This window comes from Amblyomma americanum, chromosome 7, assembly GCF_052857255.1.
Source record: "Amblyomma americanum isolate KBUSLIRL-KWMA chromosome 7, ASM5285725v1, whole genome shotgun sequence".
Lineage (NCBI taxonomy): Eukaryota > Metazoa > Arthropoda > Arachnida > Ixodida > Ixodidae > Amblyomma > Amblyomma americanum.
The window spans coordinates 145551494-145569338 of NC_135503.1; the positions used below are offsets into that span (position 1 = coordinate 145551494).

Here is a 17845-nt window from a genome sequence, read left to right on the forward strand (position 1 = left end):
TTGTGAAGACGATGGCCAGCGCCACGGTCAGCGACCCCTCGTTCCTGGGCCGTGCCTGGGCAGTGCTGCAGAAGCGCGCTATATACGTGTGGCGCCAAAAGAAGATGCCCCTGTTCAGCTGGATGCTGCCGCCGCTCCTGCTGTCGCTGCTCTTCCTCCTCGAGTACCTGGGCCTCCGCGTCAGCGGCTACGACGTCGAGCACTTCGGAGACAAGGTCCGCTACACCTTCCCCGAGGTGGTGGGCCGTGCCGAGGTGAGTGTGCACCCCTTAACGGATGCCAGCTGGACATGTGCTTCTGCTAAGTGTTTGAAGAGTCATGAAGTTTCTCACCAATGGTCGAGCATATTTTTTGCGGAGCGTACATAATAAATAAAGAGCACGCGCTATGGATTAAGCATTTTACAGCCTAAGAAAACGTACGCACACGACGCTTTTTTTTTGCCGCAGGTCACTTAAATTCTAAGCTGAAGCGCTACCCTATGCACTGTTCGGCAGCTCAAGATGTGCATGTGCATTACTGCCTTTTATAGTAGGAAGGAGGTGGCTTCAAGGCCTTACGGGGCTGGGATCTAGGGGCTCTCACCAATAGAGCGAGGGCTTCTTGTCACGGGGGTTATCTGTCGTTAAACCATCGTGGTCGTTTCGAATGACGCGGTTGTTGCGACGCGCGTCCTTTCTTTTAAGATTTCCTTTCATCTCTCTTTTTGCACTCCTACTGTCTGCAAGTGGCACCGATTGTTTATGAGCATGAACCAGTGGGCAGACCCATGCTCTCACGTATTATTTCTTCCTTCAGTTGCAACAACTGTCCTTAGTAGGCTGCCTTAAACACCGCCCCATAATCAGTGCGCGAACTCCTTCGCTTAATAAATGTATTCACTATGCTGCTTCGCACATCATTTCGCATATATACCAGATAAACACAGGCCTGCTGCTTGTGGGTGTACTAACACTAGTATACAACTATTAAATTGCACCCTTAAATAGCTTCTGATGTGTATAGCTTGTAACCTTGTGTCTCCTAAAATGGGTGTCAGGATGGCTGCTACCACCATGCAGCGGAGTCTTATAGTCACAGTTGAAACCATTGCCAACTGCTTTGCAGTCGCATGCGTGCCGATATTTTACAGGTAAGCAAGTACTAATGATTTCGGAGACGGTGGTCATTTTTTTGGGGTGCCTGCATTCAAAAGACAACCTGCAATCTCTGGGGAGAGCTGTCAGGGACTGATATATATACAAGCAGTAGTTACCGTAAAGCCTACTATAAATATTTAGAGTGTTAGAGAATTTCTTCAAAATCGAGTAATTTAGAATTAAGGCTTGTTTTTCTTCAACTAAGAACGATCAATGAAGGCTGTATAAATTAATTTTCGTAGCCGTGTGACTGACATTAGGCGAATAATATGCGTAATTACACTGAGTTCTTTCCACAGTTGCATTTCCCGGATAAGTATGTTAGGGAGTGCCTGCTAACGTCTACAATGGGGCACATTTGTGATGACCGCATGTTTTTCCGTCACTTTTTTTGAAGAAAATTCGGAAGTGCTAAAAATGTTCCTTGAAATTCACCGATTTCTACTAAACATGTTCCCCCAGAAGATTGATGATTTCATGTGCTGCGTAAGCCATAGAAACCCAGCCAAGCAAAATACTTGTTGGAATGCTTCATACAACAATAATGACGTGATTGAATGGAACAGGGAAGTAAGTGACTTAGTCTTCAAAATGTGGTCACTAAAATCGATTTCATTCCTGTATGCATCGAGCTGCACTTCCGCATAACTTAAAACTCAGTAGCTCGCATCGGATTAGATCCATGCTGCATGAGAAACTGGAAAGGCTTAATGCACCAGTGCATTCCTACATACTGTAGCACCCCACGAAAATGCAAGGCACTCCTTACAGCTGTGCTCACTTTCAGAAGAGACGGATGCGTCAATGGTGTGGCTAAGCGTGCCCCGATTGGCGCGAGCATAAAAACACATTTATTAGGCCCTACTTTTGGAATATCCAAGCGTTCGTGGGATCAGCGCAAGCTTTTAAAAAAAAAATTTAAGGGTAGCACAAGGAGGATTTCAGCAGTACTAGAATATTATGGGCAGGAAAATTAAGAAGGACGCTTAAGTTTCGCCTTAAGAGTAAGATCCGATAGCGGCTTCTGCCGTTTTAACGCTATAGTGTTAAAGACCCAGTTACAGAAAAAATCCCGCCTCGGCTTTGACACTGAGCGAAAAATCACGAGCATGAATCTGGCAGGTGGTGAACAGAAAGCAACCTAGAAGGCAGCTGGGCCTTCTAGGTCACGTGATCTTGTGGCTACAACGTGTCCATAGGAGAGTGACCAAAGTGCCCACCGTGGCGGGTGTCAGTTTAATTCATGACTGGGCTCTCGGGAAGAGCAACCTGGGCCGACAAGACCCACCTCTGGAAGCGCCTGCTGTCGCAGCGCAGTGACGTATCACTTAACCGCTGCACCAGTGCGCCAGAAACGGTGTCAGGACTCCGAGGGATTTATGAATGCAAGGTAGACAGCGACTTTATGAATATATGAAAATTTATCTTTTAATTGTCTTTCTTTCTCATTACAGGCCGGTACCAGTCGCATTACCGACCATGTTAACCGTTTATAATCAGAATTATCGATCACATTGCCGATATCCAATGACTGATAATAATTATCGCTAGTCGATCACCTTTCATCAACTTCGTCAGAAAGCACGACACACACACACACAAACACACACACACACACACACACACACACACACACACACACACACACACACACACACACACACACACACACACACACACACACACACACACACACACACACACTCACACTCACACTCACACACACACACTCACACTCACACTCACACTCACACTCACACTCACACACTCACACTCACACACACACACTCACACACACACTCACACTCACACACACACACACACACACACACACACACACACACACACACACACGCACACGCACGCGCACGCGCAGACACAGACACAGACACACACACACACACACGCGCGCGCGCGAGCGCACACTTTGTTTCTGTACAATGAACTACAATAACACCGCATTTTTATTACGCGCAATTTTTGATGCCTAATCACAATATTCACAATTGGGCTGGTTTTTTAACTACTCCAACATCAGTACACATTCAAAACATAGGTTACCCACGGTGGCTCGGCGGTTATGGTGCTCAGCTGCTGGCCCCAAATACGCCGTTTCGGTCCCGTCCGCTGCGGTCGAATTTCGATAAACGCGCAATTCTAGAGGTCCGTGTACTGTGCGATATAAGTGCATGTTAAAGAATCTCAGGTGGGCGAAATTTCCGGAGCCCTTCCCTTCGGCGTCCTTCAAAGCCTGAGTCGCTTTGGAACGTTAAACCCCCTAAACCGTAAAACACACGTTAGCAAGTTATGCACACTGCAATGTGTTCATTAGGTAGCCCTCTTACACCCTTGCACTGGCGACTCTTCGTGGCATGTGCGTTGCGAGCCCGCCTGCCACCCCGCGGTCATGGGTTCGAACTGCAATTGCGGCTATATATATATTTTTTTCAAAGATGTACTTCGACATCGTGGTTTTATATAATTTGATAGTTTTTCCGACTGACGCAGGACGACGCCCTACTCCGGATTTTGAGCTGAACGAGCTTCTTACACTTAAACGTTATTTGTTTACTGTGTACTGCTGTCCTTGGCCCCTGGTACTACTAATATTATTAATACAGACAGTTCCTTCTGTACAACTACCCACCACAGCCAACCGAGGGAGCAATTTAACGCATCTAGGCTCTTAGGCCACATACTGTTTTAAATGCAACTCTACTTTTACAGCGAAAAACAACGACCAGTGTTGAAATGATGCGCGTAAAACTGCTATGAAAGATATACAAAGAGACACCTAGGAAGCGGATTCTGCTTCCTGAGTGGTATAAAAGGAATTGCAGCAACACAGAGGTTTAATCGTAGCGTAAAAACTACAGTCAATAAGAAGGAATAAGTAAAAAGAAATTGTTTCATACATTCTGCAGCTAAAATGAATGAAACCATGACGCATGCATAAGCGCTGCAATCTGCCTTTATTACCATAAATTTCAGCCACCTGTTCTTAAAGGCGGACAACTGACAAACCTTTGCTGCCAGGCCTGTTTACCGCTCTACGACGGACGCTATTGTCTTTCACTGTAGCCACGAATACAGATTACTTTTCACTAAATAAATATCCGCATGCAGTTAACACCAATGCCTTAGTTGTTGGACCAGTGTAGCTTTTATCTGATTCAGTACAGCCGGCAAACCCGCCGAGGTGCCGTTGGTTGCGCTGCCTTTCAACATCGCTATAATAAAATTACCCATATGAAATCCTGACTTAAGCTACTGAAGTAAAGAGCCAAAAGAAATGTAATACCTCTATAAACCAGTGACATATTTTCTATGGATGTAATCTGCAATACGACCCCGTCAAGACGCGTGTGAACATAACTGCTGGTCATTTCAGTTTCTTGTACGAATTTAATACGTGCGCTCTTCTCGTTACTTGAAAGACAACTTTTTTTCTGCCGTGGTGTCTCAATGGTTAGGCGCTCGGCTGGTGACCCGAAAGGCGCTGGTGCGATCCCGGCTGTGGCGGCCGAATTTCGATTGAGGCGAAATTCTAGAGGCCCATGTACTGTGGAATGTCGGTGCACGTTAAAGAACCCCATGTGGTCGAGATTTCCTCACCCCTTCACTACTGCGTCGCTCATAGCCTGAGTCGCTTTGAGACGTTAAAGTCCCATAAATAAACTTAACTAAACAAAACTTTTTTTCTCGCATCCTACAATCAGGGACAGGGACATGAGTGAACAACTTTAAATTTGACGCAATGACGGCTGAGTTGCAAATCTTTGTTACAAATCTTCGCGCCTTGATTTCGCCGGCCACGTTAAAAGACATCGCGGGAAATGTGCGTTAGCCTGAAAGGCTGCAGTGGGCAAAATGTGTTTTTTTTTGCCATATCATTCTTCAGTCACAAAACGAATCTAGCCAACGGCCTTGTCGATTCGCGCGACAAAGTGAAATCTTGTCACCACATGTGCTTTTTGGTTGCTGTTTATTCTCTCTCTTCGAACGTCTGGAATACTGTAGTAATAGATATAACGCATTTCATTCTGAGCTGAGTCGACTCGGGCTTGGTCTTGTTTATTACCCTTGCGACAAGACGTTTCTGATGAGACGGATAGCGAATGCATGTCAGATGTATTCAAGTCAGATAATGGCAGAACTAAATAGAAAATCACCAAATTCGTATATTTCACGCGTATCATCAAAATATCACTGCAGACATGCTTCTTAATATGCAACAGCGAAATGAGCTTAACGGTTCGTTTGTCAGCATCCGGTGTCATCTGCGGGTCGATGTCATGTTTCAGGTCACGTGATCACCCATGATCTGAGTGTTCTGAGGTGCAACTGTGCATGACATGTAATGCGGAGTCATATCAAGTGCCATTACATAACATGCTATGTCAGTAAACTGGATGTGACGTCATTAAACCAGAAGTGATCACCAGTCCTCGAATGTCTCCTTCTGCTATAGCAACCCAGGCTGAGGTTTTCCTGCGCGTGAGCTGACTTTTATAAGATTTAGAGTCGACATATACATGTGAAGGTGCTATTACCATAAGGGCATTTTTCATGGCGGGGCAGAGCGTCCGTACGGAAGAGAGGTAACTTGTTAGCGTGCCTTTCAGAGACGTACCATTGTAGATGTCAGCGCCGTGTCTAAAGGAAGCTTCAAGAGTAGTGGTCGCAGCAAAATATGTCGGAAATGCATCTACATAAGGAGAAAAAACATAAACGTCCTGCTAAGGATTGGGTTGTGACGTTCAAAGGAAGTAGAATAACCTCACACGTCCCGCAAAAATGGCCGCGAGGATTATTTCCCTGGTTGAATATCGCCCAGGGATTCGTAGTTGCGGACAAAGAGCAGGCCTTTATCGACGACCAGCTGCATCCCCTGATCGGCAATCCGGCGGAGTTCTACGTCAAAAGCCTGGATGCGGACACGAACATCACTGCCGGTCTGCTCGCCGAGGCTAAGGACAGGCTGCACAAATACGTCTTCCGCATACACTTCGGAGTGCAGATGACAAAGAAGGAAGGGTGAGTCTCCAGCTGCTTGTTGTTCCGCTCCGTCCCATATTCTTTGGCGACGTCATTACGAACACGGCCATTTAGGTTTCACATGTGTATAGTCGACCGTCATAATCATTCACTTTCTGTAAGCCGAAGTGGGCTTACTCTTTCAAAGCTGCCCATTCCGTGGAACGTAAGCTCATGCAATGAAGCGGTCAGCTGGTGATACAAAAACTCTCAGGTTGTCCTGTGTCAGTGCAGGTTGAGAACATGAGTGTGGTGAAAATCACTCTTGAGCCGTCCACTACGGCGCCCTTTGTAGCCAATCTGTCCCTTCGAAACGTTAAAGCACACATTGTAACCATTTTATTTAATAAATTTTGCTACACATAAGGAATAACCCAAATATGTGGTACGCATTAGCAAGGTAAAAATATTCGCTGCTCAAGGTTCAGAATCCCAAAGTTCGCTGCCAAAATATTCGCTGCCCAAATACCCATGATGGAATGAGGAGAAATGCATCATCACAAACAAAGGGCGAGTGAACAGAAGACATAATTTTGCCCTTAGAGAAACGAAACAGCACAGATATAAGAGCAAACCTGCGTTTAATACTTAAACTAAAAGGTATCGCTGGAATTAAACATTATGTGTAATTCGGTAAAAGGCGTCGCCGGCATGATTGAAAGAACCTCTCATTGAAAACAGTGAACGCAGTCACTGTGGCTGGCAAGTCTACTAATCAATCAGTTGTGGTCGCTGGCAGATGCAGGTAGACTACAGGTGGCGAAAGGCCAAGGTGGATCAGCGATCACTAGTGTATTGCGCTAAACACGTCTTGCGACGTAGAACATGTGTTAAAAGTCAGCTTTTGCCTGCTTATAATGCTTATTGTGCATTAAAATTACAGTAAACTATACATGAATATATTCCATTATTTTAATGCACATTGCATTTTAAATACACTAAAATATGCATTAAATACAAGAAATTAAAAATATATTAAAATATATTCACTTCTGTTTGTCAACGGCTGAACTAATCACTGAACCGCCGACACAGCGGTTTGGTAGATTACCCTTTTAATGGTACAAGCCTTCCATCCTCTAGATAACGCAGTGTTGTCATCAATCAAGAGGTCGATGACGTTGCAAGGTCACGTGACACCACTACTAGGGTAAAGCTTTTACCACACCGGGAATGCCGACAGGAAGTGACATCAGCAAGGTGGAAGTGATCCGCATGTCGTGATACTTAAGTTGCCTTATATATACCCACCCCCCCCACCCCGGGAGGACACATTATCTTGCCCGGTGATGCGTTTCTGGCGCAATGACTGTGTACCATGGGCCCCCAAATTGTTGCACATGTTTGGGACTGGCCGCGTTCGAATCTGGGGCGATCTAGAACAGAATCGTTAGTCGTAGTTAGGGTCATGCAGGCATCAGGAGTCGAATTGCCAACTAACAAACATAGGGGCGTCTAAAGAAGCCATTCGGTCTTTCCAGCCGGGGTGCTGCTCGCTGGCATATTCGGGCCCAGAAGTACACAAGGCGCACATGCCGGCCTAATGCTATCATGTTCTCCACACGTAATATAATTAAGTGGTGGTTGTTTTCCTTCTAGAAGTTACCATAAAAGAAAGGACGACGGAAAAGGAACATTGGTTCTTTTAAATCAGCCCCACAGCTCGAAGCCAAACAATGAAGGGACAAAACACACGCTGTGTTTGGTCCCTTTTTTGATTGGCTTCGAGCCGTTGCTCTTGTTTACAAGAACCATGCCTGACCAACTCGCCCACCAGTTCATGTTGTACGGAAAAGCGAACGTTTTGTCTTTTACCCGGATCGTGATTTCGAGCACTAGATTATTGCACGGCAGCTTGAAGTGTGCTCTAATTCTGTTTTCGAGGACTGACCGTTTGTTCGAATTCAAGTATACTGCGGACAAATTAATTTCATATTTACGAAGGTACACTTTTAATACACTGACACTATGATACCACCCACTGATGATGACACTATGATGACACTTTGATTATCCTACTGATCACTAGTATAATATTACTTAGATTAATAAATCGCTTAAAGAAATTTACTTATAAAGCAGCAGAAAAAACAACCATGCCGCCGGTGGAATCCGAGCCCACGCCCTCTGAATGTTCTGGCAGTCTTGATGCCACACGATGCTTCAGAGCGCTCGCACAGTTTCCGCCCTTGCCGTTAGATGGCGTTCCACGTCACACTCGCGGTATTACAGAACGTGCTACGTCCGCCGCTACCAACGAGGGTGGCGCTGGTGAACACTCTCAAGGTTCGCGTACACCAAATAAACATAAATACCCACGAGAGCTGCAGATTGGACAGCCGTCGCCGTAGCTCAGTTGGTAAGAGCACCGGACGCGATATTCGGAGGTCGTGGGTTCGGATCCCACCGGCGGCATCGTTGTTTTTTCTGCTGCTTTATAAGTAAGTTTCTTTAAGCGATTTATTAATCTAAGTAATATTATCCTACTGATAAGCACAACACATTAAATAATAATAATAACGTTCCCCTATGCACCTTGGTTTCGGTGACTGTTGGCTCCCTTCATAAGTTTGTATATATATATATATATATATATATATATATATATATATATATATATATATATATATATATATATATATATATATATATATACATATATACATATATATATATATACAGTGTTGTGCGTTTTTATCGTGAACAATTTAAAAAATTTCCCCGCCTCAACCGCTGGCTCATTTGCCGTGAAACTGCACACAGAGCTTGCGTATTACGGTAACTTTTGTATCGTAGCAAGTTTGACAACGGTACTTACATAGTTGAGCCGTGCATGATGCGAAAACATAATCGTCTACGTAGAGATTGGCAACAAAACCCGCAGACGACGCTTTTTCGCTGAATGGCGGCTGTAGCTACATCTGTTTTCGGCAGTGAAAAGCGTATAACAAGGCCGTCGAGACCAACGTTACTAGATGGCCGAGACGAGCGTTGCAAACAATATTCTTTGAAAGGTAAAGCCTCGTTAAATCAGCTGTTCTGATATTCTTTCCCGCTCAGTTAGCCGAAAATGTTGTAAGCGCTTCAGTTGAATCAGACAAAACGGCCGGAACGGCATATTCATAGGGCCCGTGCTCCTTGCAACGCTCTCCTCGACGGTCTCGTCGGCACACTTTCCGCTTTCGAAAATAGATGGCGCCACTGCCGCCCTTCAGCGGAAAACCGTCGTCTGCGGGTTTTGGTTGCCGATCTCTACGTAGACGATTAAGTTTTCGCATCATGCACGGCTCAGCTAAGTAAGTACCGTCGTTAAACTTGCTACGATACAAAAGTTACCATAATACGCAAGGTCTGTGTGCAGTTTCACGGCAAATGAGCCAGCGGTTGAGGCAGGGAAATTTTTTAAACAGTTCACGATAAAAACGCACAGCACTGTATATATACATATACGTAATGCAACGTGCTCAAAGTATGCCTTAGGGGATGTATTATAGGCAAATTTTAAGACTATATTTCGAATACCGAGCATGAGATGCCAGAAACCGATTTCCTGCTTACATTTAGCGCAATCATGAATACAAAATATGTTTTTAAAAATTGGAGAGGACACTTAAGCTCCGCCTAAAGGGTACGACTCGTTAGCATAGTCGGTTAGGCTTTCCAGTCTGAGAAGTCTGACACCTTTAAACGCATTTTTCATTTTTTTCAGCTGTTTCAATTATTTGATCAGTTACGCACTCTAAATTTTCCTAATTAGCATCATGAAGCATATTCTTTGCATTCCCAGCATTTGAACACTTTTGAACCTCCCTTTTTTCAATTTTTTTTTATATTTCTTTAATTCATCTATTAATTAAAATGATTTGTTTACTCATGATCGTCTATCACGCACAAGACAATGATCAAATCTCTACAGTCCCAAATTACCATGACACGGTTTTCTTTACCCAGACCTAGATTGTTTCGGGCTTGTGTTGCCGACTATTACTACGCCGACGGCTTTTCGACCGAACGAGCTGTATACGCTGTTGTGTAATACAATACAAATATCCCTCGGTATGTTCCAAACGTATTTATTTTCTCTATAGCTTGCTACGTTTGAAGGTCATTGACGTCCTGTCAAAAACTTAATTAGCACAAAAGTGCGAAGAAAATTCGACAAAATAATACATTCGGCGCTTCCCAGCTGTTTTTCTGTCTTGATAACTGAGATGACCTCCGGTGGAGAGCATGCCGAAAATAGGGAATGTTCATGTGCGTTCGTTGGGTCACCGTGCAAAGGTAGACGGGTTATGAAGTATTTGCTAAAAACCTTCGCAGCATAATCACATTGTTCCCTTTTCTATTTTGAACTGTTTCAGGAGCTCTTTGGAACTGTTTCAGGGAAATTTTACATTTAGTGGCCCAAGCGTGCAGGAGGCTGTCCCGCACTTTCTTTACATTTTTTGCACTGTGCTTCACGGTCCGTCCGCACGTTGTAGAGTGCGAACAACAGTATGTCATTAATCGACAGGTTCCAGCTCATATTGAATGCGAGTGCTTTGTTTTGATATGTAGCGGTTTCTTAATACTCTCCATCTGGTCCATTTTGAGGGAGTACCGCGAGCAGTGAAGAATACCAAATCGGTGAGTTGTATCCTTCATAAAAATCGTTCAGTTATTAGTTGTTTTTGGTCTAACGGAAGTGGATATTCTAATAGCCGAATTTCGCTTCGCCCCTGCCACGATATAACTTCTCACAATGGTAATGAGAAACATCGAACAGAGTCGTCTTCTCCACATTACGCTGGCTTTTCCAGTATTACGGAGAATGAACTCAGACGATGGTTGATTCACTGTGCTATCATTAGTTTCCACTGGGTTTGCAAAATTCTATATTGAGTTAGCAGAAGTTCTTCAATAGCGAGCTTGCAGAAAACAGGTGAATCAATTAATTAGCTTCATGAGTAATTTACAAACTACTGACTTTTTAAGTATTACAATTAGACGAGTGGTTGTAGTACAAGGCTTGTGGCTTGCCGTTGTAATAGCCGCATAGCATAGGACTTCCAAAACGCGATTACCCACGGCTCTGTAGCTTATATTTTGACCCCCGCGCGCCCTGTTCAAAAAGCTGTCTTGCTTTGGCCGGGTGCGAACGCCGCCCACTAGTACGCTTCCGTCTGTGGCGCCAGTATTACGTAACCTTCTCTGTCGCGACAGCGCTGCAGTGCTCGCTGCTGCTCGAGCTTAGACACGAGAGAGAACAACATGTGTTGTTGTTTTTTTTGCACTGAGGGATGCTTAGTGATGGGCGTTGTTTCTCGCGCGCGCCGAGGAAGCGCGCCTTTCAAAAATAGCGCGCGGGGCTATAACTTTGGATAATAATTGAGTTTTCCAAGTTATAAAGAGTTATACGAATGTTGCATAATAACTACTCACCACAGTGAGTTCTAATATATCGTCCTGAAAAGTACCAGATTTCATTAAATGCTCATTGCAGAGAATTCAAAACACAGCTGAAATCAACACGGCATCCTTCGAAGAAATACCTTTCGAGCTTCCCTCTGATGAAGACAATATTCAAGGCAGCAGCAACAGAAGCAGTTTTTTTCCCGGTAACCTAGATTTATTATGCCACCCATATTTTGCTCAAAATTTGAGCTCACGGGTTGCAGTTTCTTTACATTAGGACATGTGCATTTCTATTTACTTAATACAGCCTTCTTACTTGGGTACGACTAAATTTTATTGGAACACACTGCCTGCTAGGAGGATAGTGAGTACGAAGGCTGGGCGGATGCCCTGTGTTAGGCCCGTAGTCTGCGTATATAAGCTTTGTCGTCATCTCACTGCATAGGGAGTAAAGCTTTAAAAATGACAGGAACTCTCTACTGCAATTTCTGACTAGAGCTATCGCTCACTTCCAATATATAGCTTTTACATCCTTTTCAAAAAACGGCATCTTTGGCTGCCATCGTGCTGAGCAATTTATTCGTCCTCCAGATAAGTTATTAACACCGCACGTATTGCGGCGGCAACGCGCAGGGATGTGCTGTGGTACAACGGCCAGATCCAGCACACGGCGCCGCTGGTGATGCGGCTGTACAACACGGCGCGACTGCGAAACATCACCGGCGTGAAGACGGCGGAGTTCGTGTTCGAGGTGTCATCGCGGGGCGCTGAAGACCGCCACCTGCTGGGCGAGGAGGTGGGCCTGGAGAAGGAGCAGATCAGCAGCCAGAACACGTACCGCACGGTGCTGCCCAAGGTGCTCCGCTCCATCTTCTTCCCCCTCGTGTCCAGCCTCATGTGCAGCAACTTCGTGCTATTCCCCACAACCGAGAGGGCGCTCAGGGTTTGTCCGTTCTTCCTCTGTTTTCCTCAACGAGCACTGTTTCGGAGGCCTCACTAATGGAGGTTTAGCTGCATCAATAGTAGCAAGGCAAAAGGGCGGCCGAACCTTCATCATGTCATCCACGTGGTGCAGTGGTGCAGTGCAGTGTCCACGGAGATAATAGTCTTGTTTTATTCCGCTAAAAATTTGATTCTTTTTTGAGCTATTTTTTACACTGCAACTTGCCGCGAACGTGCAACATAATTTCTATTTAGAGATCAGAATATAACCATTTCAGATAGGCACTATATTCTAGTATGGAAAAAAAAGCTATGAAATGTTTGTGTGTATATTATGAGGTTTACAAATAACGAATGGCCGCATAAAAGCCTTATACTTCTCTAAAACATAATTATGCCCAATCAATTATTTTCCTTCACATCGTAAGCTTTTCTGAAACAAAATTTAACTGCAATATTCTTTAGTGAAATAAAAACCTCGTGAGAGAAAAAAAAAGTTACGGCATCAGATAGCACTCGCTAGACATCTTCTCTCATACTTCGCCTCAAGTTTTGCTTTACGAGCACAGCGACAACTTCGTTTGGAAGGCAATTCTGTTACTGACTTTCCTCAGAGCTCTTAATTTGCTGCATGCTGCCACTATCTTGCGCGTTTTCCGCAGAAATCTTTTATCTGTTTATTCTTCGCATACACACGGTATTATCTTTGGGACACCTGTACATTATCTGCCAGGAAAAAAATTGTTAGACACTGAAGCTCTACCTCGAGGGTATGACGCGATGTTATGAATGGCATCCTTCAACGGCTTGATGTCCTCTGCATAGCACTTGGGTGCATGAACACTTAGCGACTTTACACATGCAGATGATGACTTTATTGAAAATGAAGTCATCATATATTTTCTCATATTTCAAAAGCGTTCTTTTACTTTCTTGAGTGTTGGCTACCTTACTTGGCGACATCTTCTCTCATACTTCGCCTCAAGTTTTGCTTTACGAGCACAGCGACAACTTCGTTTGGAAGGCAATTCTGTTACTGACTTTCCTCAGAGCTCTTAATTTGCTGCATGCTGCCACTATCTTGCGCGTTTTCCGCAGAAATCTTTTCTCTGTTTATTCTTCGCATACACACGGTATTATTTTTACTGCAGTTTTTACAGGTGCCCACTGCCCCTTTCTATACAAAAGCGAGCAGCCTTGTGGAGGAGAACATTGACAGCGGAGCGTTCTAACAGCGGATGCCCTTGCGTGTTGCCTGGATGCACCCCGCTCACCAGTGCTACGCTTCCGATGTTCGCCTTATTAGCGACCCGGGCGAAGCCACGCAGTTTTTCCTGATTCGTGCTCCATTTTAATCTTGGGACACCTGTACATTATCTGCCAGGAAAAAAATTGTTAGACACTGAAGCTCTACCTCGAGGGTATGACGCGATGTTATGAATGGCATCCTTCAACGGCTTGATGTCCTCTGCATAGCACTTGGGTGCATGAACACTTAGCGACTTTACACATGCAGATGATGACTTTATTGAAAATGAAGTCATCATATATTTTCTCATATTTCAAAAGCGTTCTTTTACTTTCTTGAGTGTTGGCTACCTTACTTGGCTCTATATCCCGCACACTTAGAACAAGAAAAAGTTTCATCAAACTTGGCCGCGTATCACATCGTCTAGCGGGAAATCAGCACTCTAATAACTGCAAAGCTACCAAGCCTTCCTATAAAGTTAACCTCATAAAAACCCTTCCAAAGCGATATTGCTGCTTAGGCGATCAGAGAGACATTTCCCTCGACTGAAGTGCCAGTCAAGGCGTTCAAGCCCGCAAAGAATATTATTTGACGCTGAACCACAGAAGTCGTGGAAAAAATCTATTCTAATTTGGTTGGAATGGATGCCCGTCTTCTGGTCGAAATTAATCTACAAAAATCTGCCCATTCCGACTGTGGTCGATGCTAGGCAGGCAAGATCCTAGGAAGGCAATTGACGAGTCGTGCTTCCTTGCCTGAGCGCTCACGACTCCAGGACTGCAACAATGTCATCGTCGCAGCGAGCTTTTAGTTCGCGAGCATTAAAACACCCAATTGCAAAATTTTTCTTAATTGTTTTTTTTGGGGGTGGGGGGGAGAGGAAATGGCGCATCTCTGTCTCGTATATCGTTGGACACCTGAACCGTGCCGTATTCTTGATTCTGAAGCTTCTGGCAGGTGGCCCACCCTCCATGCTAGGCAGGAACAACTTTCCCACCGTGCGATGTGCAACCTGCCAGCAGGCTTTATGACCAAGTAGGCAAAACACTTTATGGCAAAACACTATGGCCACGAATGGCATCGTCAGATCAGAGTTGGTGCCATCTACATGATTGATTGTAAAACATTTTATTCGCCGGGAAGAGCTTGGCAAGAGGTCGCGTTAAGTGGTCGAGAGTACATAGCCCTCGACGACTTTGTCAGCCCACTCCACCGCCAAAACTTGCGTTCTGGGGTCAGAGCTAGCCAGCACGGTCTCCCACCGCTCGAGAGAAGGAGCTGTAACTAGATCACCCGGAGGTGGCTCTATTTTGCAGTCCCACAGGATGTGATCGTAGGTAGCACGTTGGCCACAGTGTTTGCAGTTTGGGTTGTAAAGATCTGGATAAATGTGCGCGAGGAGTGATGGGGTGCGTATCGATCTCGTCTGTAGACGACGCCACGTAACCTCTTGTTCTTTAGTAAGTCTTTTGTCTGGAGGGGGGAAAATTCTCCTCTCTAGTTTAAAATGATTGGTGAGATCATGATATGTGATCATTGAGTCCTTCGTGAAATTCAGGGAGCCAGACTCATCCACTGCCCGGTCGACGAAACCTCGGGCTTTATTGTGGGCTGCCTCGTTCCCCGGATTCCCCGAATGGGCTGGGACCCATATCAATTCGGAATAATTTGGTGAGAATTTGGTTGCGTTAAGGATTCTAAGGGAGGTGTTTGTAATTCGCCCTTTAGCGAAATTATTGATACCCATTTTGGAATCGCTGAGGATGATGCTCCCTTGGGTATGTGCTAGGGCGAGGGCTATAGCCGCCTCTTCTGCCGTTTCAGAGGATTTCGTTTTGATTGTCGCCGAGACGATGTGGTCACCATTCTCGTTCACAACCACAACTGCAAAGGCATTGGTATTTTTGTATTCTGCCGCATCTACATAAAGTGTTGCAGCGCACTGTCTGTATTTCTTATGTAAGGCTTTGGCTCGTGCTTGTCTTCTACCCTCATGGTGTAAGGGGTGCATGTTTTTGGGGAGTGGTTTGATTAGTAGGGCCGTCCTATAGGCGCGGGGTAAGTCTACTTTAGCATCGTTATTCGTAGGTTGAAAGTTAATTCCGAGCCTGGTAAGAATACTCCTGCCAGTTCTGGAATTGGCTAATCGCGCTGTTTGAGCCATTAAGTGGGCTTCTTTCAGTTCATTGTAGGTGTTATGTATTCCTAACCTCATAAGCCTTTCGGTTGAGGCATTTAGTGGGAGTCCTAACGCAGCCTTATAGGCCTGCCGTATCATGCTATCCAATTTGTCCTTTTCTGCTTTCGAAAATTTCAGATAAGGGGTGGCATAGAGTATCCTGCTCAGCGCAAAGGCCTGCACTAGGCGGGAGAAGGGCGTGGGAGAAGGGCTTTCTTGCTGAGTGCAAGTAGCTTCTTCCCGTTCTTTCGCGATGGAAAATTGGAATTAGACTTGCCTTGGCCGTGCCCCTGCGCAGGCTCGTCGTCGGTTGATGCGGGCCCTTTATTCTTCAGGCCTCGTTGTCGGTCGCGGTAACGAAGAATGGTTTCCCATTTTCCGGCCTCGAGCTCCGACGGTGATATTTTCTCGCCTTCCACGGCGTACTCCATCTGTGCGGGTCCCTGGGCGCTCAGTTCCCGGCGGAGAGGTGACGAGCTAGGTCGAGCTCGATGGCTAGGCCGGCAGTCAGCCGGCAATATGCCTAGGTGTCCGTAGATTGGCAAAATCCGGCTGCAGCAGGCACTGGACAATGGCCCGGATGTCGTCAAAAATATTCGAGCCCAAAGGCTGACTCTTTCTGCCGAAAAGTGGCTTCGAGGCGGGAGCCCATGCAAGACACGTCAGCACAGCTCCGTGGATTGGATTGGATTGGCATCTACATGAAACAACTGCTTCATCGCCGAAGCCGAACATCCCGCGTGTTTCACTGCCAGTCTCTCGCGCCGTGGTTTGGATGTCGTCGTATTCATCAATTTCCATCCGAGCGCAGTGTATCCAGAACACAACGCTATCGCATTCGCCTCTTAAACCGTGCCTCAAACCGAAACCGAAGTGAAAACCGAAGTCTTAGCGCACCTAATTTGAATTTTACCCGAACCGCGCTTAATTGTCCGCCATTCTTTTATTGTCCTAAAGCTTTCGCCGAGTTCTATAGAGAGTTTCACTACCTTAAAAAAGCTGTCATATCTACACGTCTTTTATCGTTCTGCTGTCGCCCGCCCTGAAAGCAGCGAGCCAAAGCTAACTCCGAAACGTTGTTACGACGCCTTTGCCAGGCTACTGTCGTTGTGAGGAAAGCAACTTATTCAGCATTGCTATGCAGTCATCTTAAGAGACAAGCTTGAGATGTAGGAATTAAAGTAGCGCTCACCTTCCGCAATAATGAGACTCAACAATGAGCGCTCGTCTAATTTACCTTTCTCCCCAGATAATGTATCATTATGGAAGGATAGCTTTGAGAGCTGCTATGGGAGCGATTGCCGCGTCATGAAAGTGTCATTAAGCGGCACTTCTACTCTGAGTGTTCTCAACAACCGTGAGGCGGACGTTTCTTGGTTGCCAGAACATTCACGTGAATCTTTTTTCTGTGATGCAGGTCAAGCACCTGCACATGATCGCGGGAATGGGGTCACTGCTATACTGGACCTCGAACTTCATTTTCGACTTTATGTTTTACATGGGCACAGCTATGTTCGTGCTTCCTCCTCTAAGCCTTATACCATACACACCGCTAGCCACTGAAGACTTTCGTGAGTTACAACGCACTTTCCTTCTTTCATAATTAGCTGGTGTATTTGCTTTAAATCCAATTAACCCCGTTTTATAAAAAAAATGACACTTGATGTCGCTGACAGACTTTGGCCTTTTCTTCAACTAGTGCTGGTTTACTTATTTATTAACAGTGCTAATAACAGCGCAAGCCCCTTAACGCTGCTTTCTCATTCAGGAGACAAGAACATAGCTAAGCAATGAAATTATAAAGATATATCCGGCCGTTAATAACCATCTAAGCTAAATGTAATTGAAATACAATATGAAAGTAAAAGTGTTGTAATGGCGTGTGTGGGTTACGCCAGTGAAAAG

At 45.2% G+C, this 17845-nt stretch overlaps 1 protein-coding gene across 1 annotated transcript in view; it reads left to right on the top strand.

Moving 5' to 3' along the window:
• The window catches only part of LOC144096657 (ATP-binding cassette sub-family A member 2-like), a 62931-nt gene continuing 45086 nt past the window's right edge, over nucleotides 1-17845 (top strand). The window contains exons 1-4 of the mRNA XM_077629488.1: nucleotides 1-254; nucleotides 5977-6176; nucleotides 12204-12513; nucleotides 17358-17511. Coding sequence (XP_077485614.1) covers nucleotides 12-254; nucleotides 5977-6176; nucleotides 12204-12513; nucleotides 17358-17511 — 907 coding nt within the window. The 5' untranslated portion in view covers nucleotides 1-11. The remainder of the gene's footprint in view (nucleotides 255-5976; nucleotides 6177-12203; nucleotides 12514-17357; nucleotides 17512-17845) is intronic.